We start from the raw sequence: 25,322 nt of genomic DNA, 5'->3' as shown, positions 1-25,322 counted from the left end.
TTCATGTGTATTATTGGACTCAATGAACAAACAGGTGGAATAGATACTTATACATGTATGAGCCTTATGCATGAACTGACTAGAGAATGAACTGATCCACTGGGTCTTCTGCTTTTTTCCGTTGAACTTTATGAGACATCTGTTGAAATCTACAATTTGATACAATGAATATTATATCTTATTTATTCAAAAGTACAGCCGGTTACGTCTTGTGTGTTTATTTATTACTGTTACACATGGAGCTTTGCAAGTCATCACAAGCACCTGATTGTGCATAAAGTAAAATAAATAAAATGGATCACCTCATATCATTGTGACATCAGGTGACTGAAAGTTGGAGGAGATAACATTCCAGCCTGCTGATGAGATCCACCCCCCGCCCACTGCTCTACACTGACTGGCAGAAGTTCTCCAGGGTTTCCAAAGTGTCTCTTTCCTGCCCCTCCCTGGAGATACTACAGGTAGAACATGGAACCTCCCTCGGGTGAAGCAAGTGCTCTACTACTGAGCTAAGGTCCACCAAGGACAGTAGTCTAATACATCCTGAGAATCAGCATTCCAGCAACTAGGGGTTGACATCAGTGCAGGTATTGAAAGTCACTTCCAATTGTGCTTGGTCTCAAGGTGCCAGTCTTCCAGTAAGTGTGACATACCAAGTTGCTTTCATTTACTGTTTTGGAACATCTGAATGTCTTCCTAATTCTGTGGTGGGCAGTAGGGCTGGCATTCAACTTAGTCATTTTCATTAATTTCAACAGATCTACTCTGCATAAAACTTAGTTCAATACAACCCAAAAACATGTTTTCATATTGCCAATTCCACAGATGTTAGCAAAGAACTTGTCTCCACCCCACACTGCAAAACAAAGTTTGAGAAGATCAGAGTTCCTTTCTTCATGACTACTGTTTTTAGAAGTCACTTGAGTTATGTCTCAACACCTCTATTAAAAATGCATGGATTTAAATAATGATAATCAGTTCAAAAATGTTATTTCCAAAGGGATTATTTTGTGTGAACAAACATAGGGAATTTTCCCCAAGGTGAATTAAAAAAAAAAATGTAGTAGTTGTTGTTGTTGTTGTTGTCATTATCATCATAGACTGATGGTGATGGTTTCTTGGAGGACTATTTTAGGATCCCAAACTCACTCATAATTCTGCATAAACTCAATTATCTCTTCATACAAGTGCTGTGGAGCATCAAGGCCCAAGAAGAAATCTGTGTGTTGCCAGTCAGGAATCATCTTGTGGTAAACTAAGTTTGAGACCTGAGGCAACCACCGGGCAATATTCTTTGGGGTTGAAACCCAGTCGTTCCCACCATTCCAGAGAGCTGTTGGAGCAGTCATTTTTTTAATATCATAGGAAGGTGCTGTTTCCTAAAAGAGAGGGGGAAATAACAGGTTAAAAATAGTTTGTAAGTTAGGACTTTGCAGAAACTTCATGATCAAAGCAAACACACACAAACACACACACACACACACACACGTTATGGGGAATATAAGTTGAGCTGTTAATGTGCATAACAACTGGACGTTGTGCAGATTTGCAAGGCATCATAGAGAATGTGCACAGCATCCATGAAGAGGAAATTGTGCACTTTCCTGGTTAATATACATAGTCTCCAACCGGCTTTGGACAATTCCTTGAAATCACTTGAAATTGTGAACACATTCCTTCCACAGGTTGCACCAGCATCCATTTACAGTTTCAGGCTTGACAGCATCCACTGCCTGCTCAATGTAAAATGATGCAAAATAAAAAAAAATCCTTCCAGTAGGACCTTAGAGACCAACTAAGTTAGTTATTGGTATGAACTTTCGTGTGCATGCACACTTCTTCAGATACACTGAAACAGAAGTCACCAGACTCTTATATATAGTGAGAAGGTGGGGAGGGGTATTACTCAGAAGGGTGGTGGGGATGGGTGATTGGCTGATAGGTGTGGTAAACCAGTTGATGACTGTTAATGACTGCAATTAGTCTTACAGGAAAAAGCAAGGGATGAGATGGCCAAAAATAGCTTTATCATGTATAATGAGATAAGAGTCCAATGTCTCTATTCAGACCAGGTCTCTCCATGGTTTTAAGTTTGGTAGTAAGTTATAATTCAGCAACTTCTCTTTCCAGTCTATTTCTGAAAATCTTTTGTAATATGACAGCTACTTTGAGATCTTGTATAGAATGTCCTGGGAGATTGAAGTGTTCTCCTATTGGTTTCTCTGCCTTGTGATTCCTGATGTCAGATTTATGTCCATTTATCCTTTGGTGTAGCGTTTGGTCTGTTTGTCCAATATAGAGAGCTGAAGGGCACTGTTGGCATTTGATGGCATACACAATGTTAGAAGATGAGCAATTACATAGTCCTGAGATGGTATGTTTGATGTTGTTGGGGCCAGTAATGGTGTTGTCCGGGTGTATGTGGCAGCAAAGTTGGCATCTGGGTTTATTGCAGGCTCTGGTACCAGTGTCCATGTTAAGTCTTGTTGCTGTATTATTATGAGTGAGAAGTTGTTTAAGATTGGGTGGCTGTCTGTAAGCTATGAAAGGTCTTCTTCCCAGAGCTTGAGAAAGAGAACTATCATTATCTAGGAGAGGTTGTAGAGCTCTGAGGATGCATTGAACTGTTTTAACTTGGGAGCTGTATGTGATTACTAGTAGGGTTCTGTTATTTTCTTTTTTGAGTCTGTCTTGCATCAATTTTTCTATGGGTATCAGTCTGCCTCTGTTGATCTGTTATTTAACTTCATCAGGCAGATATTCTAGTTCTAAAAAGGTTTGCTGTAGATCTCTTGGGTGAGAATCTCTGTTTGTAGAGTTAGAGCAGATGTGACTGTGATGTAGGGCCTGGCTATATACAATGGATTGTTTGGTATGTTTGGGATGGTAGCTAGAAGTATGTAGATATGTTTGTTGGTCAGTTGATTTATAGTATAAGGTGGTGTCTATAGACCAATCCTGTATTTTTATAGTAGTGTCCAAAAAATGTATTTATTGCATAGATTGGTTCATAGTTATGTTGATGGTGCGGTGAAAGCCATTGAACGTCTGGTGGAAGGTGTCCAGGGTCTGTTGACCGTGTGTCCAGATAATAAAAACATCGTCAATGTATTGCAGGTACAAGAGAGGTTTGAGTGGGTAGGAGGTTAGGAAACGTTGTTCCAAATCTGCTATGAAGATGTTGACATACCGTGGGGCCATGCGGGTGCCCATTGCTGTGCCACTGATCTGGAGGAACAGGTCATCACCAAATTTGAAGTGGTTGTGGGTAAGAACAAAATGGCAGAGTTTGGTAGCAAAGTCCACTGTGAAATGGTGTTCCTTATGGCTTGCAAACCATCATTGTGTGGGATGTTGGTATACAGAGATTCCACATCCATAGTGGCTAGTATAGTATTGTTAGGAAGATTATTCAAAAATTGTATTTTCCTCAGAAAATCTGTGGTGTCATGTGCGTAGCTGGGAGCACTGATGGCATACGGTTTCAGAACAGAGTCCATATAACCAGAAACACCCACTGTAATAGTGCCAATACCTGAGATTATGGGGTGTCCTGGATATCCTGGTTTGTGTATTTGAGGTAGAAGATAGAAAGTTCCTGGTCGAGGTTCTACTGGTGTGTTAGTAAGGATCTGTTCTTGGATGTGTGGGGGTAGCTCCTTAACAATCTTGTTCAGTTCTTTTTCGTATTCCTGTGTGGGGTCTGAGTCCAATTTTATGTAAAAGGCGGTACTGGAAAGTTGTCTGTGAGCCTCCTGGATATAATCAGTTTTGTTCATGGTGACGACAGCTCCACCCTTCTCTGCCTCTTTAATTATAATGTCTGGGTTGTTCCTGAGATTATCTATGGCTCTCCTTTCAGCATGATTAAGATTTTGTTGTAAGCAACAGTGTTTTCTGGTCCCATCCGTTTGGATTCTGTAGCGGAAGCAATTGATGTACAGCTCTAGTGTGGTATTGCGTCCATCAGGAGGGGTCCATGTGGAGTCCCTTTCTTGTGTAGCATTTATTCGGTGGTAGTTGGTGGTCAATGTTCTGTTCATTAATGTGTTGGGAGGGTGGTGGTTGTTCCCCAGTAGGTTGAGAGATGTTGTGTTGTGGAGATGTTGTTTGTTCTACTTTGTTTTGTCCTTGTGTGTGTTGAAAGTACTCCTTCAGGCGTAAACAGCGGAAAAATGCTTCTAAGTCCCCGCAGAACTGAATCATGTGTGGGGATTTGGCAGGGCAGAATGATAGTCCGTGTGAAAGGACTGATTCCTCAGCTGGGCTGAGTGTTTGCTGAGAGAGATTGACAATATTGTTGATCTTGTTATTTTGATTAGTAGCCTGTAGGTTGGGAAGGTTAGAGAGTTTTTTGTTTTTCTGTTTTTTTCAGTAATTCTAGTTGAGAGTGGTAAATGGTTTGTTTTTTTCATTGTGGAACTCTTGCCAAGCTGGGTGATTCCTGATAGAGTTGTCCAGTGCAGAGAGTTCCTCCTTTATAAGCTTCTGTTTAGAGTACAGAACACCAATCAGATGTTTGAGCAGCTTCTTGGAGAAAGCAGATCAGTATCCATCGTGTTGATCCTTCACAGCTTTAAATCAAGGGGTTAACTGCTCTGCTTTGGCAATGTATGTCTGCTCAGGCATCTTCTTCCAGAACAGGGCCATCTTGTGTGTTGAAAACCTGCTCTTGAAGATACTCCTTCTGCTGCAACAGCCTCTTCAGCAACCTCCATGTCTGCAAATGCAGCTTCACCAGTGCTGGGGATGTTCTTCAAATTGAAGCAACCTTTGAAGCAGTTCAGCCAACCACAGCTGGCACTGAACTCCTTCTCAGGCTGCTCGCCCTGTACCAGTATCTACCCTCATATAAACACACACACACACACACACACACACACAGAGAGAGAGAGAGAGAGAGAGAGAGAGAGAGAGAGAGAGAGATGCAATTAGTGGGAAATTATTACCTGATTGTGGTGAGCCATGTTTTCTTCCTTGCTACCCCAGTCAAAGGCTTTGAACTTCCCACTCTTCACACCCTGAAAAAGAGATGTACCATATTTTGAAAAATAAAATGGGGAAATTATCGTTATCATTATTCATTAATTATATTTCTATACTGCCCTACATCCAAGGATCACAGTTCAGTTTACAATATACATAACATAAAAAAGCAACAATTCCCCTCCTTCCCCACTCAGTTTAAAAGAGGTGTAATTAGCCAAGGGACGCGGGTGGCGCTGTGGGTAAAAGCCTCAGCGCGTAGGGCTTGCCGATCGAAAGGTCGGCGGTTCGAATCCCCGTGGCGGGGTGCGCTCCCGTTGCTCGGTCCCAGCGCCTGCCAACCTAGCAGTTCGAAAGCACCCCTGGGTGCCGCTTACTAGCAGGAAGGTAAACGGCGTTTCCGTGTGCGGCTCTGGCTCGCCAGATGCAGCTTTGTCATGCTGGCCCCGTGACCCGGAAGTGTCTCCGGACAGCGCTGGCCCCCGGCCTCTTGAGTGAGATGGGCGCACAATCCCAGAGTCTGTCAAGACTGGCCTGTACGGGCAGGGGTACCTTTACCTTTTTAATTAGCCAAAAGCCTAGAAGAAGAGGAAAGTTTTTGTCTGGTGTCTAAAGATACCTAATAAAGCCATCAGATGAGCCACCCTGGGGAGAGCATTCCACAATTGGGGATTTGCCACAGAAAAGGCTCATTCTCATGTTTCCATCTTCCAGACCTCTTGTGAAAGAGGGCACATGTAGAAGGGCCTCAGATGATGACTGTGCCATCTGGGTCAGCTCATATGGAGAGAAGCAATCCTTGGGTACAGCAGCACTGAGCCACTTAAGGCCTTAGAGGTCAAAACCAGTACTTTAAATTAGACCCAGAAACTGATTGGCCACCAGTGCAATTGGGCCAGGATTGGTGTTATCTGCTCAAACTTGCCTCTCTGTGCAAACAGGCTGCTGAATTCTGTATCCTCTGAACTTTCTGAACCACCCAAAGAAAGGTATGCAAAGCCATTGAAAAGCCACTGGTATCATTTCAGCTTCTGCAGTTTTTCACTGAGATGTCTAATGAGAATTAATAGGGACACATTTCCCCTGTCTAGCTCTGACAGAGGTCATCATATCAGGCAACCAAAGCAGCTTCTCTGTCAAAACTGGACCTAAACCTCAACTGAAGTGGATCTAGAAAATCCACTTCTTTCAAGACTGCCTGGATCTGGGCATGATCTTCTTCTTTGGCGATCACTCGTAGCCCAGTAAGATTGTCTTCCATGAAAACGGTTTTAGCAATGTGCACAGTGCAATAGCTTCTTTAAATTTTAGGAGTGTGGTACCGTCTGCTGAGCATAGGAGGAATATGCCATGATTTATTGACCCATAGATGGTCTTTGTGGCTTTAAAGAAACTATGCATCATGAGTGTCGATTAAGTAATGGATCTCTTGAGCTTTTTTTTATCCACCAGGTGTATTTTAGTTCTCTGGTTTTTCTTAGTGTTGCCATAGGTTTTTTCCTTAGGGGCACAGTTTCTACCTCTTTGCCAGATCTGAAAGGCCTTCCTTTTCTTGTCAATCATGTGTTCAATCTCACTGTCATTCTTATCAAACCAGTCCTGGTGTTTCTTGATTTAGTATCCAATAATTTGTTCACAGGCTACAATAATGGATGTTTTTAGCTTGGTTCAGTGTTCCTCGATGTTATCAGGGAATTCTGAAAGCAGATGATCCTTAAGAGTCGTTTGGAAGCAATCCCACTTAATGGGATCTTGAAGGGCTTGAGTATTCATTTTGAGCCTTGGTTTCCTTCCTTGAAGCCTGCATTGAGGTGTAATCTTGACAGCCATTGTGGAGCGTATTAGTGATCTGTCCAGCAGTCGTCGGCACTCGTCATAGCTCTGGTAAGGATCACATCACGGCGATCCTTAGACTATAACATAGTCTAAGAGGTGCCAGTGGTTTGACCGAGGATGCCTCCATTAAGTTTTAAATTTATTTTTCTGTTGAAAGAGTGTGTTGGTAATAACAAAGTTGTGCGCTGCACATATTGTCAAAAGTAAGATTCCATTCTGGTTGCTGTTGCCAATTCTTTCTTTCCCAATAGACCCAGGCCACACATCAATATCCTACCCAACTCTTGCATCACCCAGGAGGATAATTCAATAGTCATGCTGTAACTCAGGCTATGCAATAATGTTTAACCTCCTCCCTTTAGGGAGCAGAACAATGTTGTAAACGTCCAAAGAAAGATATGCAAAGCCATCGAAAAGACACTGGTATCATTTCAGCTTTTGCAGTTTTTCTAGACTATTCATTCTTAACTGACTTGCTATAGTGAGAATGATGGAGAGATATACTGCCACTTGGGAGTTGTCTAATTTACACTTACTTGGAAGTAATTCCCATTTAACTTATGGGCTGCAAATTTCTTTTGTCATGTAATCTGAATTTTCCTTTCTGCTCCCGGCAGCTAGATTACGTGGATAAGTAGCTCATGTAACCCCTTGTGCAGAAGTGAAATATATTGCAGGGATCAGGAACTTTCACTTCACAAGACAATCTTATTCTGCCAGGGAACCCAGGTTGGCCCACACATTTTCTCCAAAGACTCCCACCTACTATCCAGCTGAGATTGCAGCTCAGAGAGGCGTTTTCATTGAAAGACTCAGGAAAACAAATCAGCAAGACGTTTGCATCAGAATCCCTAAGTAACACAAACACTACTTGCAACATGCTTTGGAATCCTCCATTGTTACATCAGGTAATTGACAGGTAGGCGGCCCCACCCTGCTGTTAAATGTGGCCTATGATAATAATAATATTTTATTTATATCCCGCCCTCCCCAGCTGAAGCTCGGCTCAGAGTGGCTAACAACAGTAAAGTAATACAGCATTCTAAAATCAATTCATTATAAAATCAGTTCAAATCAAATTGATGGCAACCATTGGGCTAGAGTTCTGTGAAGAATTACCAAAGGAGGGGATCAGGCTGTGCCTTGGCTAAAGGCCTGGTGGAACAGCTCTGTCTTGCAGGCCCTGTGGAAAGATGTCAAGTGCCACAGGGCCCTAGTCTCTTTTGTGACAGAGCGTTCCACCAGATCGGAGCCACAGCCTAAGAAGCCCTTGCCCTGGTTGAGGCCAGCCTAGCCTCTCTGTGGCCTGGGACCTCCAGGATGTTTTTGTTTGAAGACCGTAAGGTCCTCTGTGGGACATACCAGGAGAGGTGGTCCCATAGGTATGAGGGTCCTAGGCTGTATAGGGCTTTAAAGGTTAAAACCAGCACCTTAAACCTGATCCTGTACTCCACCGGGAGCCAGCGCAGCTGGTATAGCACTGGGTGAATGTGATCCCGCAGCAAGGACCCCATAAGGAGTCTCGCCGCGACATTCTGCACCTGCTGGAGTTTCTGGGTTAGTCTCAAGGGCAGCCCCACGTAGAGCGAGTTACAATAATGCAGTCTCGAGGTGACCATCGCGTGGATCACAGTTTGCGAGGTCAGGGCGGGAGAGGTAAGGGGCCAACTGCTTAGCTTGGCGGAGATGAAAAAATGCCACCTTTGTTATGGCTGCAATCTGCGCCTCTATGGAAAGGGAGGTGTCGAAGATTACACCCAAACTCTTAACAGACAGTGCTGGCACTAATTGCGCCTCCGCAAGAGATGGGAGTTGCCACACCCAATCACATATCATCCCAACCCAGCCAAAGGACCTCTGTCTTCGAAGGATTTAACTTCAACAGGCTCCCACGTAACCATCCAGCCACAGCTTCCAAACATCTGATCAGTGTGTCTGGGGCCGAGTCAGGATGGCCATCCATCAACAGATAGAGTTGGGTGTCATCAGCATACTGATGGCAGCCCAACCCAAAACTCTGGACAAGCTGAGCGAGGGGGCGCATAAAGATGTTAAAAAGCATCGGAGAGAGTATCGCATCCTGTGGCACTCCACACAACAAGGAGTGGCACGCCGACAGTTCACCCCCCCAAGCGCCACCCTCTGTCCCCAACCAGAGAGAAACAAGCGCAGCCATTGAAGGACTGTGCCCTGGATCCCCACATTTGTGAGGCGGTGGTCCAGGAGTTCGTTATCGACCATGTCGAAGGCTGCTGACAGGTCTAAAAGTATCAGCAGCCCCAACCCAATGGATCCAGAGCTGATGTTTCATCCAGAAACCCACCAAGCAGTTCTCTCAATCACCTTACCCAGGAACGGAAGATTCAAAACCGGGCAGTAATTGGATAGATCTAAAGGATCTAATGATGTTTTCTTTAAGAGCGGGCGCGCCACTGCCTCCTTCAATTCCCTTGGGAATGTCCCAGTGCCAAGGGACAAATTGATGATATCCCCTAGGGGGGCCCGCACCTCGTCTGGACACGCTCTAATCAGCCAGGACGGGCACAGGTCAAGAGGACAGGTGGTAGGCTTTCCAGCTCGGAGGAGTCTGTCCACTTTGGCTGGGGATGTCCGGTCAATGTGGTCCAATTCTAGACCCGAGGACAGTTGAGGGGCCTCCAGTTCCGTTATTGTATCCAAATTGGCAGGAAGGTCACGGCGGAGCAACAGGACCTTCTCCGCCAAAAAGCTCGCAAATGCCTCACAGCTGTATGTCAAATTGTTATTTAAATTTGGTTGTCCCTTCAGGGACGTTAAAGACCTAATTATACTAAATAGCGCCGGGCGAGAGCTAGCGGATGCAATGGAGGCCAAGAAGTAAGACTTCTTAGCAGCCTTCACTGCCATCTCGTAGGTTTTCATAAAAACCCTTTAAGATGTTCTTGAAGCTCCATCGTAGGCACCCTGCCATACTCGCTCTAGCCGTCTGAGGTCCTGCTTCATTTTCCGGAGCTCCTCGGTAAACCAGGGAGCCTGGTTTCTGCGGGTTTGCAGAGGGCGCTTAGGTGCGATCTCATAAATGGCCGCCAGGAGCCGGATATTCCAGCCCTCAACAAGCTCAGTCAATGAGTCGCTAGGGGGAGCAAGGCTTGACAGAATCTATCAGGGTCCATCAGCCTCTGCGGGTGGGCCCAAATCGGCTCGCCACCTAATCAGGGTGGGGGTAGAAAGTCATTCCTGGCTTTCAGAGCGTAGTGATCAGACCATTGCACCTTCATCGAAGGAGACATGATCACACCTATACCTGTGCCAAAGATCAAATCCAGCGTGTGGCCTGCTTGATGTGTGGGGCCGAAACAAACACCATAGTGTTGCCATGGAGGACACCAGGTCCAGAGCCTGGAACTAATCCTGATAAAAAAACTGTCCTGTGGTGTCAAAAGGATTCCCCAACCCTGTTCTTTTCACAGGGCCATGCAGATGTTACCAGTGACTACATTCAAGACCATATACTCCCAAATCATAGCCCTTCTTGGGCTATGCTACAACACATAGCCTGGAGTCCTCCAGATGTTCTGGACTACAATTCTCATCAACCCCAGCCAGCGTGGCCTGGCGGATGGGAGTTGTAGTCCAAGCAGGTTGGCAAAGGTTGCAGTTGCACTAACAACACCTGGGTTATTTATTAAAACACATGTCAACAAAATACCACGGAAAATTAATATATGTTCATCTACATACAGGGGAAATATATTTTCAATTAAAAAAACAAATCCACTGGGGGGATGATTATATCTGTTGCTGATGAAATACTGCTGTTTGGTAAAATAATAATAATAATAATAATAATAATAATAATAATAATAATAATAATAATATATTTTTTTATTTCTAGCCTGCCCATCTGGCTGGGTTTCTCCAGACACTCTGAGTGGCTCTCAACAGAATATTAAACAGAATAAAATTTCAAACATTAAAAACTTCCCTAAACAGGGAAGTCAAAAACACAAAAGCACCCTTGGCTTTAAATCCTTTAGCATAAAAGCAAAATATATTTGTTAAATATGTACAAAGAGAGGCTGAATTATATAGTTGAATGCTTCCTTCTGTTATATTTCTAGATTTCTTTCTAATAGTCTGTTCTTTTGAATACAATCAGCAGTGCTATTTTTATAGAAAAAGAGGTGCCAGAACTCATCACAAACACCTCACTTGTTCTCTTATAATGGCAATGGTGCCCACCTGAGAGGTTGCAGAACTGCGTTCTGGTGAGTTCCGGCTAAAAAAAAGACCTGACAATCATCCATTCAAAGCTTCAATCAACACATTAAGCTTCTTTTAACATAATTTAGGGTTTAGGTTCTACCTGAGCCCAGTGAAGCAGGTTCTGAACCGATATCCCAGCTGGCCAGTGTGATAGATACACATCACTACGACTCTGTAAGAAAGAAGAGCAAAGTGGTTAGCTGAATTTATCACAAAGTACAACAACCACTTCACTTCCATTTGGTTTGTTTGAACAAAACAAGTACCCCAGAGCTCAACATCTGGATATTATGAAGGAATCATTGTTTAGTTAGTAAGTCCACTCACTACCTAAGGCTCTTCCAAAGGCCCTGATGAGGCCCTGATCCTGTCCAGATGGGACCATAACCAAGCCTGCACCCAGGATTGGCAAATGGAGGTGCAGGCTTGTATGTGGGCGAAGCCAGGTGGCAGAGCTGACAGAAGAAGAAAGCCTCCCTCAGGTCCGTGTCCAGGACATCTAAACAGCTTGCACCTGGAGCCCTTACCTGAGTTTTTTCATCGGGGTTCCCACCCACCCTTGGTTCAAGTTGCTGCTCAATGACCTTGCTGTGGTTATGATGGTCGCCACTTTCTGGGCCAGTTAGGAATTTGTCCACCAGGCAAACTGGCTCTGGCCTGGTGGTTTTGCCTACCTCATGGCAATCATCACAACCAGGCCTTCTTGGCAGTGGTGCCCTCCCTATGGAACACCCTCCCATTAGATGTCAATGAAATAAACAACTATCTGACTTTTAGAAGACATCTGAAGGCAGCCCTGTTTAGGGAAGTTTTTAACGTTTGATGTTTTATTGTGTTTTTATTATTCAGTTGGAAGCTGCCCAGAGTGGTTGGGGAGGCCTGGCCAGATGAGAGGGTATAAGTAATTATTATTATATTTATTTATTTATTTATTTATTTATTTATTTATTTATTTATTTATTTATTACTGGGTTGGTCACTGGGGTAATCTTAGTCTTGGATGGAGGGTAGGTTGTAGTCTCTGCCTGCTCCTCCAAACCCTGGGGTATTCAGTTAAAGGGATCCGAGGGAAGGTGCCATGCCCTTCTGCCCAGTCAGGGGCCAGGGCTCTCTCCCAGATGGCGGTCCCTGTGGGCGTCACCCTATTTGATGCAAGTTTTAGGAACCCTAGCACGGATTGACCTACGGCGTCACTTCCAACAGGTAGGACGGAAGTATTTTGATTGCCCTATGCCCAAGCCAAACCTTTCATCTGTATTCAATAAAATTGTGGCCTGTTTCAATCCAAAGCAGTCTCGGTTGTCCATTAATTCTCCAGGGGGTTGGGGACTGAGGTGCCCGATGCCTGGCCTGCAATTACATGCACCTCTTTATGGAGATCAGTTTAACACTCTAAACTAGCTGCCATTCCCAATATTATGTTACCAAACAAAATGGAAATTTGGCATTTCACTTTTAGCTGTTCCACAACGTAAATGCATTTCTTTCTTTTTTTCTTTTTTTAAAAATAGTTTTATTCAGCAAATTTAACAAATTATAAATCAAATATAACCAATTACATTTCCCCCCCCTCCCTCCCTCTCCCACCCTCCAGAGACTTCCTTCAGCTCCCCTCTGATTTGTTCATACATATTATTCTCTGCATGTTGTAAAGTTGTGTCATATGTTCTACTAATAAATTTGTGGGTGTTTATTCAAAACCAAATCCTTTTGTTATCTTTTTAAATAGTTTGTAAATAGTTCCCATTCTTCCTTAAAGTCATGGTTGTCCTTCTCGGGCAGTTTATGTGTTAACTTTGCCAACTTCTCATAGCTCATCAGTTTTTCTTGCCATTGTTCTTTTGTTGGGGTTTCCTCATTCTTCCATCCTTGTGCTAACAAGACTTTTGCCACTGTTGTAGCATACATAAATTTATTTTTCTTGGCAGGTCTTGTCCTAAAATCTCTAACAAAAATGCTTCTGATTTTTTTGCAAATGTTATTTTGAACATTTTTTTCAATTCATTGTATATCATCTCCCAATTTTTTTAACTTCTCTACATTCCCACCACATATGATACAAAGTACCTTCTTTGTCTTTACATTTCCAACATGTACTTAACCCAGTTTAATACCTTTCTACCATTTTTACTGGTGTAATATACCATCTATACATCATTTTCACATAATTTTTTTTCAAAAGAGGACAATCTGTAAATTTCAAATCTACCTTCCACAGCTTTTCCCAATCCTCAAATTGTATAAAAGGTAAAGTGGTCCTGACCATTAGGTCCAGTCGTGACCGACTCTGGGGTTGCGGCGCTCATCTCGCTTTATTGGCCGGGGGAGCCAGTGTTTGTCCGCAGACAGCTTCTGGGTCATGTGGCCAGCATGACTAAGCCGCTTCTGGTGAACCAGAGCAGCACATGGAAATGCCGTTTACCTTCCCGTTGGAGTGGTACCTATTTATCTACTTGCACTTTGTGCTTTCAAACTGCTAGGTTGTCCTATATCTTGTGCCTATTTAATCATAACTGATTTAACCTCCTTATTTTTCATTTCCCATTCTAGCAGAATACTATATGCTTTCTTCAACAACTTCACTTGTTCTTCTATATGCCTCCACACACGCTTGTAAATAATCAGAAATCTTACCATATTTAGATTTTTCATATTAAAGCCAGTTCCTAGGTGGATAATAAAGCTACAGAGATATTCAATTACGAAACGGTTACACACATGAGTAGCCATCCATTTTACAAATTTGCTTTGAGGAAACATCTGTTTAGTTCCAAATATTCCCTGCCAAAAGAAAAACATGAGTACATAGGTCATTTTGTTATTCAAGCCTGTTTTCCTAGAGATACGTCTAATAATATCAAGTAGCAACAAAATACCACAAAAAATATTGCCCACTCATGGTGACTCCCCCCCCCCCCCACAAGCAAGGCCTCAGCTCCAAAAGGGAACAAACTGGACAAGACAATGTTATGGGATTTTAGAAACTGGCCACAACTTTGTTGGTTCCAGATGTAGGTTGGATTTGGCTTAGGTGTTGTGTGTATATCCCTCATAGCCCCCTGGTAGAGAGCTGTGCCATGACAGGCAGTGGCGGAGGTTCATGCTCCAGCACCAGGGGGTGGAGAGCAGGCAGGGGCAGGGCTGGCGCATGTCCCAGGGGCATGGCGTGTGTCCTGGGTGCGTGGCGTGCTGCCCGCAGGGGCATGACGCGTGTCCTGGGGGCATGATATGATGCCTGTGGGGGCGTGGCGCCCAGCAAGGGCGGGGAGCAGCTGCGATGGCACCCCACCAGGATCGCACTGCAGGGGGCAGTGTGCTTCCCCCACACTCCTCTTCCTCCGCCAATGATGACAGGGTCAAGCCCAGGATTAAAGGGTTATCCACAAACTGCAGGTCTGCACATATAAACCCCCCAAGCTGCTGAAGGAAGCTCTATGGCCCATCTGCTGCACCCCTTAGCTTCTGGACAGAGACTTCCTACTAGACCCCTCTAGTTCCCTGTTATTGCACTAGTCTGGGTTAGGGGTGATACGTCACATCACCTCCAGGCCTTACCCATCACCCCAGACAGTGAAATTGCCAACTCGCCACCAAACCAACCTACAATTGCAACCAATCAAAGATCCTTCAACTAACATTTATTTCCTGCAGGGGGCAGATGTGTGCCATCAGGCCTGGATAAGTCCATTCTGTCAGGTTTGATGTCCAGGTTTTGGATAACACAGCCACCAAGACCCATCATTGCTTGACACAGTGTCCGATTAATCTTCACAAGGGCACCATTTTGTGGGCTGGCTTGTTGGCACCAGAATACCTATTAAACAATCTATGGCCTTTTAAACTGTGTGTTGTTTCTGCTTGTCATTATGGTATGTCTTTTTGTGTTTTTAATATTGTAAACCACCCTGTGATGTTGGCGTGAATGGTAGTATAGAAATCTAATTAATTCATTAATTGATAATTCAAATACTACATGCACAGTCAGGCAGAAAAAAACCCTTCTATATTCAAGACACAGACATCGTAATTGTAGCTAAGAGACAAGATGACAGCGGTCAAGTGTATTTTGACATGTGTGCAATGAGCAACTGGCACCCTTCTGAAGTGGTCCCCATAACATTAACATCATTTCAGTAGGAGCTTGAATATGCAAACGACTTGTAGTTATGCAAACATAGCCTCAAAGGGCACTGCTTGCTAAACTGCTTGCCATTTTGCCAAACAGTTGTGCTATAAATTGCATAATTCCTCACTAATTTCAACAAAAGTGCTTTACTTCTCTATAGTCAGCATGGTGACGTTAGGGAGAATGAATTTAGTGTCATGCCTCTCGTCTTCATTCCCAGGTTGAGAATGTGAGGAATGGCTCTTCCAACAATCTGAAAGGGGCATTCAGTCTGCTTTTACCAAGGGTAGAAATAGGTGTGTTTGCATTAGTGAAATCACATAAAAAGGGGAGTCATCTGTCTCAGTTCAGCTGAGTGCAGGGAAGACCTCCTCGCCCTGTCAATGATGCAAGCTCTGCTGTTCCTCCAGCTCACAGTTGAAACATTACTTGTATGGGAAACATTACTAAGTAGGAAAATGGGTGGGGAAGTGGCTGCTGCTGAGCCACCCCACATTTCAGCTGTTAGGTGGGGAGGCCTCCTGCTTGTGAGGAGACCCTTCCTAAAGCCAGGAGAACTCTCCAGGGTGTTTCCCATTTCCAGGATTAATTTTCTGGCCCTGCTTGTACGCACGGTTGGGCGCAAATAGAACACACATAATGGGGAGTTACCTGTACCAAACCCTTTAGTATGGGCACTTGATACAAAGGTATGAGGATTGTCCTCACACTGGCACCACTTTTAACTGCCCATGTCAGACATTTTGTGCTGGCACCCATGACACAGCAAGATAAAAAGACAGGCACACCCCCCATTTTTATTTTTTTTTACTCAAAAATAGTCCTAGGTATAGAGTAGCTAAAGCAACACTCTGCAGCATTGGCCAGATTGAGCAGATGTCTAAGAGAATGACAAATGGCCTTAGGGCAAATGATGGGTACATTCCCAAGTTCTTAGCTACAGCCAAAGATATTTGCACACTGTAGTTTAAAGAAGTATTTTGACCAAAATGCATACTTTGAGCTTGTGTTCAGATAACCCAAGGAACATCGTCAGTGCTGGGTTGGGGAAATCTTTCAAGGTGACTTGTGGTGCCAATCCAAAGACCATTTTTATCTTCTGGGCGAGCTGCGGCATGATTGAAAATGCAATGAATGCTAAGAAACAGAATGGGAAATAGAAATAGAAGAGAAATGAATATGGCAACCAATGCAGTCTTGATCAAAATCCAAGAACAAATGATTATCCCACTTTTCTCACAACATTATTGCTTTTACACAGTGGTACCTCTGGTTACGTACTTAATTTGTACCGGAGGTGCATTCTTAACCTGAAACTGTTCTTAACCTGAAGCGACTGTTCTTAACACTGAAGCACCAGCTAATGGGGCCTTCTGCTGCTGCCACACGATTTCTGTTCTCATCCTGAAGCAAAGTTCTTAACCTGAGGTAATATTTCTGGGTTAGCGGAGTCTGTAACCTGAAGCATATGTAACCTGAAGCATCTGTAACCCGAGGTACCACTGTATTGTGTATTGTAAGGCTTGTGAAGAAGTGTTTGCCATCGTAGACACATGATGGCCATGACAAGTGCAGGGGCAGCCTAAAGAATGGACACTGAGGCTGGTATTGGGTTGAATTAAACCACAACATTATTGATTACAGGAAAAAGTAGGTATGACCAAAGCACTGGGCATGTATCCAGCATAAAGGCAGCCCACCTCCTATCTGACAGGAACCTGGTCGGGTAGACTTTGGCCTGGGGAGTCAGCCCTGACATGGATTGGGTTCCACAACTTGGGAGAAGTGTATTGGCCCATCAGTCCCCCTGTGAACTCCCAGACAGAGACACCCCCCTAACAGGGTGCCCCTGAAACTAAGAATCTAGCCCAATGGGTGGGTGGGAAATCACAACGGTCAGTCAAGCAGGCAGCCTGCATCTGGCTGCCCCCTTAAATAGGCCAGGGGTGGGCTGAGCACAGCCTCCAAGCCCCTGCCCCTGATAGGCCTTGGCTGTTGCCCACCCACACCTGGTTGTCTAATAATGCCACAGGGAGTGGCACCAGGCCATCCTGGACCCTCCCTGGACCCACCACAGCTGTGCCATGTGGCAAAAGCTACCCACCTAGAGCCCCAGGTGAACAGATATTATGGTCACATACTTTAGGCCAAAATAAACTATGGCAAGAGTATTGAGCCCACACTCATATCCCCTTCTCTTGTGGGCCTTAATGCAATACTTCCTGGGGTTGCTAGACTACAGCTTCTTGTTATATCCAAACTGGGAAACTTTTATTTAAATTGCAACTGCAAACCTGTTTGATCCTCACTTGAAATCCAGGATTTCAATGACATTGAACAACAGTTTGTCAGCTCAAGGAAACCAAAGCAAACAAATACACAGTTAGCAAGGTGTGTAGGGATGATAATAATAATAATAATAATAATAAAAATAATAATAATAAAAATAATAAAAATAAAAATAATAACAACATCCTTTATTAGGCATAGCTGGGATTATTATACTCCACACACCACTTTTTGTCAATCCATAGCAGCTATGAAACATTACTTTTATGGGAAACATTACTAAGTAGGAAAATGTAGGAAACCTACGCAGAGATTGTTATTTACAATGCTTCTCCATAGGTCTCCGTGGTCTCCAAGTGAAATCTCTACCATAAACAAGATCTGTATTGAAATTAATATACAACACCAACCATACAAATAAACATGTTGCTATTAGAATGGCCTATGTATGTTTAAGAAGCCTTCTAACCTACCCATTGTGGTGCCCTGGGAATGACCAATATAAAATAATTTCTCCTGCCCAGTTTTGTTCAGGATAAAATTTATGAAAGCTGGAAGGTCATATTTAGCCATTTCATCTTGACTGCAAAGGAAAAGAAATAACAGACTATGTTTTACAGACTTGAATATGCAGTGAGATCTACATTGTGGAAGCCAATTTTCTCCAGACTTCTTCTATAAACATTATGAAATATAGTAATTATGATTAAGCAATAACTCATCCTCCTTAGAAATTTCCACTGGCACTGCTCACTTTTAGTCTGTGCCACATTATGAGTTGTTCACTGCAAACTAAAAAAGCTCACTACATAGTTAAGAGCAAATATCAGCACCTAGAGAGCCAAATAAGGCAAACCTGCAGAACACCCCTGCACAGAATAGGGGCTGCCATCAGAGTCCCAGCTAGGCAGCTAGGCAGTATAAAAATGCAACACAAACAGATTAGAAGAAGGAAATGAGTCCATCTTTTGTTGACACTTTTCTTCATGAAAAAACATATAGCACAACTCTAATACAGGAAGAAAAAAGAGGGGGAAAACCATCTTTTTTAAAAAAAAAATGGGAGTTTCAGGAGGAAAAATGTTTTTCCTGTGGGCAGCCAATGGCTCTGCTTCCCCTCCCCCCAGGTCTGAGGAGCTTCAAATTCTGGCCCAGTAACTGTACTGGGAATTCGCAGGACCCACAGTGGGTTCGTCGACACCCAATCTAATTACACCTAAAGTGCAGCTAATCTACTAATATCTGTGGAGTTCACCCAAGACCATATTTCATCCTTTGGTGCTTGAGTTACCCCAACGGTGTGGGTCATATTGTTGTTGGCAACCCCCTGTGTCAGGAGATAATGGAAGGGTGTGAGTTGTGGGGTGAAGTCTAGCCATTAAAGAGTTGGGATGCCTGCTGTGGCTGTAGAATCCGATACAGATATATTGTGGCAGCTGAGGCAAATGAAGGCATCTGGATGTGTTGTTGCAAGTGCACCATGGTGCTCCTTCTTTCTGCTCCCCTCCTCTGCTGTGGATGTATGACCTGAATGACTGTCTCCAGGCACTACAGCCATCTGCAAGGGATTCCCACACAGCAGTGTTACCATCGCCAGCCTTCATGCCAGATTTGCAGACAACTTTGTAACACAGAGTTGGTCTTCCAATGGGCCTGGTGCCTGAAGCCAGCTCTTCATACAGCACATCTTTTGGGAATCCTGCCAACTTCCATTCTTGATCAAAGCATGTAATTCCCCAAATGAATAATATATGCAATTTGTTTAAAGAAACAACTACCAATTGTATAGTATATTTGGAAATGTGTGTGTGTATATATATATATAGACACACACACACACACACATTTCTGCTCCTTCATATTTTGCATTATCAGGGCACTGTTCAATGGTGAAACAGAGGAGAAAGAGCATGGCAGATTAATCATCCAAAACCGAAGACTAGGAACCAGAAACACATAATGAAGTTTAGAAAGCTCCCTCTACCTGAATTGCCAGAATTCTTCTTGCTCCACAGTATAGTTGATGTGTTTCATGGACCAGGTGGTCCCTCTACTGTTTCCTAGCCAAACATCATAGCCAGCATCAGCCAGTACAAAGCCCAGGCTGTTGTTGTCCAGATTTGCCACCCAGATACTGCCAGAGCAAAACATGCCATGTTGCAGAAACACTACGTGCTTTGGATCTGAAACAGAAGTGTTTTAAGTATAGTCATAAGAAGTAACTTCTGTGTCTTTTTCCAAACAAGACAGTGACCCATCAGAACCTTGAATGGCATTGTTGTCATTCAATATTGCAAGTAGCAGCCAGTGAGGTGGTGCAGGTAGGGCACTGTTGCTCTCATGGCTTCCCAACAAACTGGGTTTCTGGTGCTTACAGAGAGGGAAAGGGAAGGAAGCAGTGCATATTGGCACAGCCAATCCAATTCTCCCATCTCTGCATGCCATACCAAGACAAGCTCCCCCAATTTTGCACCTCCCCTCTTCCTCTCAATGAGCTCCAGTGAAGTGTTGGGAAATCAGGAGAGCAATGGTACCCCACACATGCCATTTCACTGGAAGCTACTGCATATCACCCACTATAAACTTGGGGCACAGAGCATGCATGGCCAGCAATTTCACATGTCTGGAATAAATCACTCCTGAATGCTATATGAAAAATTAGAGGTCCCTCCCTCCAAAGAAATGTTTTATTGCTTTTACTTATTTGTAAAAGACGTAACAGTCAATACTGAACCATTCCAGCAACCTGCCATAGAAGCACCAAATGTCTATTTAATTGCATTTAACTTTTAAGTCGTTTCAGTTTTTATTTTTTTTATTTTAAAAAATATACATTTATACAACATTTATACAACACTCTCTGTTTTTGTTTGTAACAAAAAAGAAAATGATAGCAACTGAAGCAAAGAAACATTGTATACCTCACAATACACATGACACTACAATTTATGAAAAAAGAAGAAAAGAAAGAAATTGGAAAAAAAAATAAAAAAAATAAAGAAGAAAAGGTAGTTGAGGTTTTACAAAGACTTCCAAACATTCTCATTGTACATTATCTGTTAAATACACTTTTACCGCACAGTTACTTATTTCTTTTATTTTTTTATCATATTTCTATTTAAATTGTCAATTAGCTTTATATACTACAAGGCTCAGTCTAAGTCTGCCATGAGATTACCCTTTATACAAGATCCTACAAACAAGAAGGAAAAAGAAATTCAGAACTGAAGGAGAAGAGATCATAATAATGAAAGAAGTCCCACTATGTTTACTAAGAAAAAGAGACAAATACCACTCTCTGACTAGAGCCCTAAAAGTGAAGTCAATATTTTATAAATGGGAATTTCCTGAAGGACTGTCCTTTAATTTTAAAGGGAAAAGAAGGAAATTCGAAACAGTAGAAGAGTCAGAAATTTTCACTAGAAAACTTCTGCTTTTACCACAGCTGCAACAATGTGAGCTCCGATTGCAGTAAGCAAGTCGAGGCGTACACCAGTACTGTGAGGGGCAACATTTGGCTAAACAACCCCTGAAAAGGCTTGGAAGGAAGCTCAAGCCAAAGGAACTTCAGCAGTGTCTCTTTGGAGTCCCGGCACCCCCTCACCAAAAGAAAAACGGCTGAGGGGGGAATCCAGGCACAGAGAAGAACATCAAACAGACCGGTGAAAAGCCTCACATCACTAAAGCAACGACAAGATGGTAAAATCTCTATTTCTATATTAAAATAAATGTAAAGTGGTAGCAGCAGCAATAAAACCTAAAAGGAAATAAGACAAGAAGAAGAAGAAAGGAACTCAGGGGGGGAAACCCTTCGCGGAGTGAGTAAACCCAAAACAAAATAAAGAGTAAAAATAGCAGAGGGGAAATAATGCTACCATGAAAGTAAAGGGAAGACAGAAGAACAGAAAAAATATAAAGAGAGTGTAAAGAAATCACTCAGATTGCAATTAAACTATTTGAAAAGCACACTATCTGAAACGGACTTACTAGAAAGTGCAAAGCGGTGCAGGCTGCCTGTTATTGGAGCTGGGTAGAGTAAAGCAGCCGCTTTGAAACTGAAGGTCCTTGAAGGAACAACAAAGACAAAGGAATAAGGAACACTGTGGGGGAAAGGAGGGGAATTTAACAGATAAGATGGCGTCGAGGGTCTGAAGACACTGAGTAATCACCAAGAAGGAGGAAGGAGGAAGAAGGAGGAAGTGACGAAGACAAAATAGTGAAAGAGTGGTTAGTGAATAATGAAAGAAGCATGAAATTAGGTTAAAGGTGTGTGAAAGAAAGTAATTAAAGTGGAAAGAAATTGCAATTGAATAGATTGGAAGTCTAACACAAAAGTGGGGTGAAGGGTGGTGGATGGTGATAGGAAAAGGAATTATCTGTGGGACTGAATGTAGGTATGTTTGTATATATTTAAGGATTGTATGAAATGTATGTTTGTATGCTTGTATATTCACAATATGTGTGTATTTTATAATAAAAAATAATTAAAATTTTTAAAAAAGAATATTACAAAAAGCTAGAAGAAATATTACTAGCCCCAATACAGGAAATAATGAACCGAACCTTTGAAAAAGGGAAAATACCAGACTCCTGGACTGAAGCATATGTTACATTAATACCCAAAGCAGATGGGGATCTTGAACTAATGCCCAACTACAGACCAATATCTTTACTAAATTGTGATTATAAACTTTTTGCTGGAATAATTGCAAATAGATTAAAAGAGATATTAAAAGAAATAATAGACCCCAAACAAGCAGATTTCTTACCAGGGAGACAAATATTGAGTAACACCAGGAATATTGTAGATATTTTGGAATATTTAGAATTTAAAACTGATAAAAAAACAGCACTTTCCTGCTGGATGCGGAAAAAGCATTTGATAATGTCTCCTGGCATTTTATGAAAAAGCAACTAGAAATATTGGGAGTAGAAGGGCAAATGGGAAAGGCAATAGAAGCGATATACCAACAACAAAAAGCAAGGTTAATTATAAATGGAAACCTGACTGAAGAATTTCCAATTACAAAGGGGACAAGACAGGGTTGCCCCCTTTCACCCCTGTTATTTATATTAGCTTTGGAAGTTTTGTTGCAAAATCTTAGAAAAGGTAAAAGGAATTACAATTGGGGGAAAACCATATAAAGTTAGAGCATTCGTGGATGACTTGATAATAACAACACAAGACCCAAAAGAAAGTATCCCAGAAGCGCTAGAAGTAATTAAAGCATACGGAAAAGTGGCAGGTCTGAAGGTAAACTACCAGAAAACTAAGATATTAACTAAAAATCTAAATATGGAGGGGGGGAGAAATACAACAGCTGACAGGATTAACGATTAAAGGCAAGGTAAAATACCTAGGGATCTGGATATCAACAAAGGGTATTAAACTTTATGAAGATAACTACACCAAAGTATGGAAAGAGGTTAAGGAAAATATGGAAAACTGGACAAGATTACAACTCTCTCTATGGGGCAGAATCTCACTGGTTAAGATGAATATACTTCCCAAAATGATCTTTTTATTTCAAACAATTCCGATACTGGTAGGGATGAAGTGTTTTCAGGAATGGAAAAGAGATAAGGCGAGATTCATATGGAACGGGGGGAAACCAAGAATAAAATACCAACTATTAACAGATAAAAAACCACTATTTGAGGTTGAATCCTGACAAGACAGAAGTACTGTTTTTGGGGGACAGGAGGCGGGCAGGTGTGGAGGATTCCCTGGTCCTGAATGGGGTAACTGTGCCCTGAAGGACCAGGTGCACAGCCTGGGAGTCATTTTGGACTCACAGCTGTCCATGGAGGCACAGGTCAAATCTGTGTCCAGGGCAGCTGTTTACCAGCTCCATCTGGTACATAGGCTGAGACCCTATCTGCTCACGGACTGTCTTGCCAGAGTGGTGCATGCTCTGGTTATCTCCCGCTTGGACTACTGCAATGCGCTCTACGTGGAGCTACCTTTGAAGGTGACCCAGAAACTACAACTAATCCAGAATGCGGCAGCTAGACTGGTGACTGGGAGCGGCTGCCGAGACCACATAACACCGGTCTTGAAAGACCTACATTGGCTCCCAGTACGTTTCCGAGCACAATTCAAAGTGTTGGTGCTGACCTTTAAAGCCCTAAACGGCCTCGGTTCAGTATACCTGAAGGAGCGTCTCCACCCCCATCGTTCTACCCGGACACTGAGGTCCAGCACCGAGGGCCTTCTGGCGGTTCCCTCACTGCAAGAAGCCAAGTTATAGGGAACCAGGCAGAGGGTCTTCTCGCTAGTGGCGCCCTCCCTGTGGAAGACCCTCCCACCAGATGTCAAAGATAAGAACAACTATCTGACTTTTAGAAGATATCTGAAGGCAGCCCTGTTTAGGGAAGCTTTTAATGTTTCATATATTACTGTATTTTTATATTCTGTTGCAAGCCGCCCAGAGTGGCTGGGGAAGCCCAGCCAGATGGGCGGGGTATAAATAATAAATTATTATTATTATTATTATTATTATTATTATTATTATTATTATTATTATTATTGCTATTTTGAAACTAAATCAACTCCCACAAAAAACTAAATTAAATAAAAAATATCACAACCAGTTCATATGACTTGCAGTCAACATGGACTGTGAACCACTTACTCTAGCTTCCCCTGCTCCCTGCCACCATACTTTTCCATAGCTCAGGAAAAGAGTAAAATATGTTTGACCACATCAATTTATACGGCCTATCTCTTTTAAACTTATAGGAAAAATAGAAGAAGGACACACTCAGAAATCATAAGAATAGTCACACATTACCAAACAAATTCACTATGTGTTCTTGCAATAAGTCAAACTTTTGCAAAGCAAGAAATTGTCATATTATAATTAGAATGAAAAATCCCCACACTATTGAACATTTGTATATATGCATACACACAAATTATAACTCAAAACACAAACTCACCCTTGTTTGACTGATTTCTTTTCCCATGAGGAATTCTGTTAATACTCAGGATATATCCATCATCTGTCACCACTTCATATTCCTCACTGGGATAGCCTCTGAAAGAAATAATTTCGCTCTGCGAGGCCAAGAGAGTTTGGTTGAGAAGGTTATAAAGTGGCTAAAAAATGCCTAAACACTTATTTTCACAGAAAACAATTGGTAACTAGAGTACGCAGATAGGTGAAAAGCCAGTTAAAGTAGTAAGATTGTGAATGTGTCAAACACAATCAGTTGTTTGCCAGTTCAAAAGAAATCTAAGAATTGATTTCCTGCCTCCCTCTGGCATAATTAGAAATGAAGGGAGCCTTCTGTTGCTGAGGGTCTTGGTGTACCACTTAAATATTTTTCTTCTTGCAGTTCAGCAATTATAATGAACTCTGCAAGATGCTAAAGTTGCCACTGTTGGAGCAACTAAATGAAGCTCACAGAACATTGGCATTCAGTGAAGCATAAGCTGGGAACGACTTTAGGCTGCTTATTCTTTTAAAGAAAATGTTGTAAGCTATGCTGAGCAATCATGCATTGGCAAGACAAAGTATGTATTCAAAATAAAATAATAATAAATACTTTCTTGCCCTCTAAAATCCCAGCAGCCCATTAAAAAAATGAACTTCAGTTATATGGAGTATAGCACCATTAAGCATCACTTATTGCCAAAGATTCCTTGAGGTAAGAAGACAGGAAAGAAAAGGTTAATGGCTTACAATATTCATAGTAGCTTCTGGATTTACTTTTCTTCTTTTAAAAAATATTTCTGAAGTAAGGAGGACTAGGACAAGGCCTGCCCCCAATATGAAGAGCCACATCCTTGACTTGCATAGAAACAAATCCATATTCCAGCACAGATATATGACTG

General features: G+C 42.5%; 1 protein-coding gene and 1 pseudogene across 1 annotated transcript; both read right to left on the bottom strand.

Moving 5' to 3' along the window:
- Positions 1 to 1,073: 1,073 nt before the first annotated feature.
- Positions 1,074 to 25,322, bottom strand: LOC114597299 (putative lysosomal acid lipase/cholesteryl ester hydrolase). The gene is made up of 9 exons (XM_028729714.2): positions 25,171 to 25,322; positions 24,425 to 24,542; positions 19,467 to 19,665; positions 17,956 to 18,065; positions 16,191 to 16,330; positions 13,702 to 13,848; positions 11,168 to 11,239; positions 4,950 to 5,021; positions 1,074 to 1,379 (listed from the first exon to the last, which is right to left on the bottom strand). Exons 1-9 carry the CDS (start codon positions 25,297 to 25,299, stop codon positions 1,146 to 1,148), a joined length of 1,221 nt encoding a protein of 406 aa, XP_028585547.2. The 5' UTR covers positions 25,300 to 25,322; the 3' UTR covers positions 1,074 to 1,145.
- Positions 1,994 to 3,213, bottom strand: LOC144327996 (uncharacterized; annotated as a pseudogene).

The sequence above is a fragment of the Podarcis muralis genome, chromosome 6, assembly GCF_964188315.1.
Source record: "Podarcis muralis chromosome 6, rPodMur119.hap1.1, whole genome shotgun sequence".
Taxonomy (NCBI): domain Eukaryota; kingdom Metazoa; phylum Chordata; class Lepidosauria; order Squamata; family Lacertidae; genus Podarcis; species Podarcis muralis.
Note: the sequence above shows the minus strand (reverse complement) of the source record. Positions and strands in the feature narration are given on the sequence as shown.

Excerpts from the sequence above, each read along its gene's own strand:
- LOC114597299 (XM_028729714.2), bottom strand. The coding sequence starts at position 25,299 with ATGGATTTGTTTCTATGCAAGTCAAGGATGTGGCTCTTCATATTGGGG. Across the intron at positions 19,666-24,424 it reads AAGAAATCAGTCAAACAAGG|ATCCAAAGCACGTAGTGTTT; the intron begins GTGAGTTTGTGT and ends CTTCTGTTTCAG. Across the intron at positions 13,849-16,190 it reads TATCTGAACACAAGCTCAAA|GGAATATTTGGAACTAAACA; the intron begins GTATGCATTTTG and ends TTCTTTTGGCAG.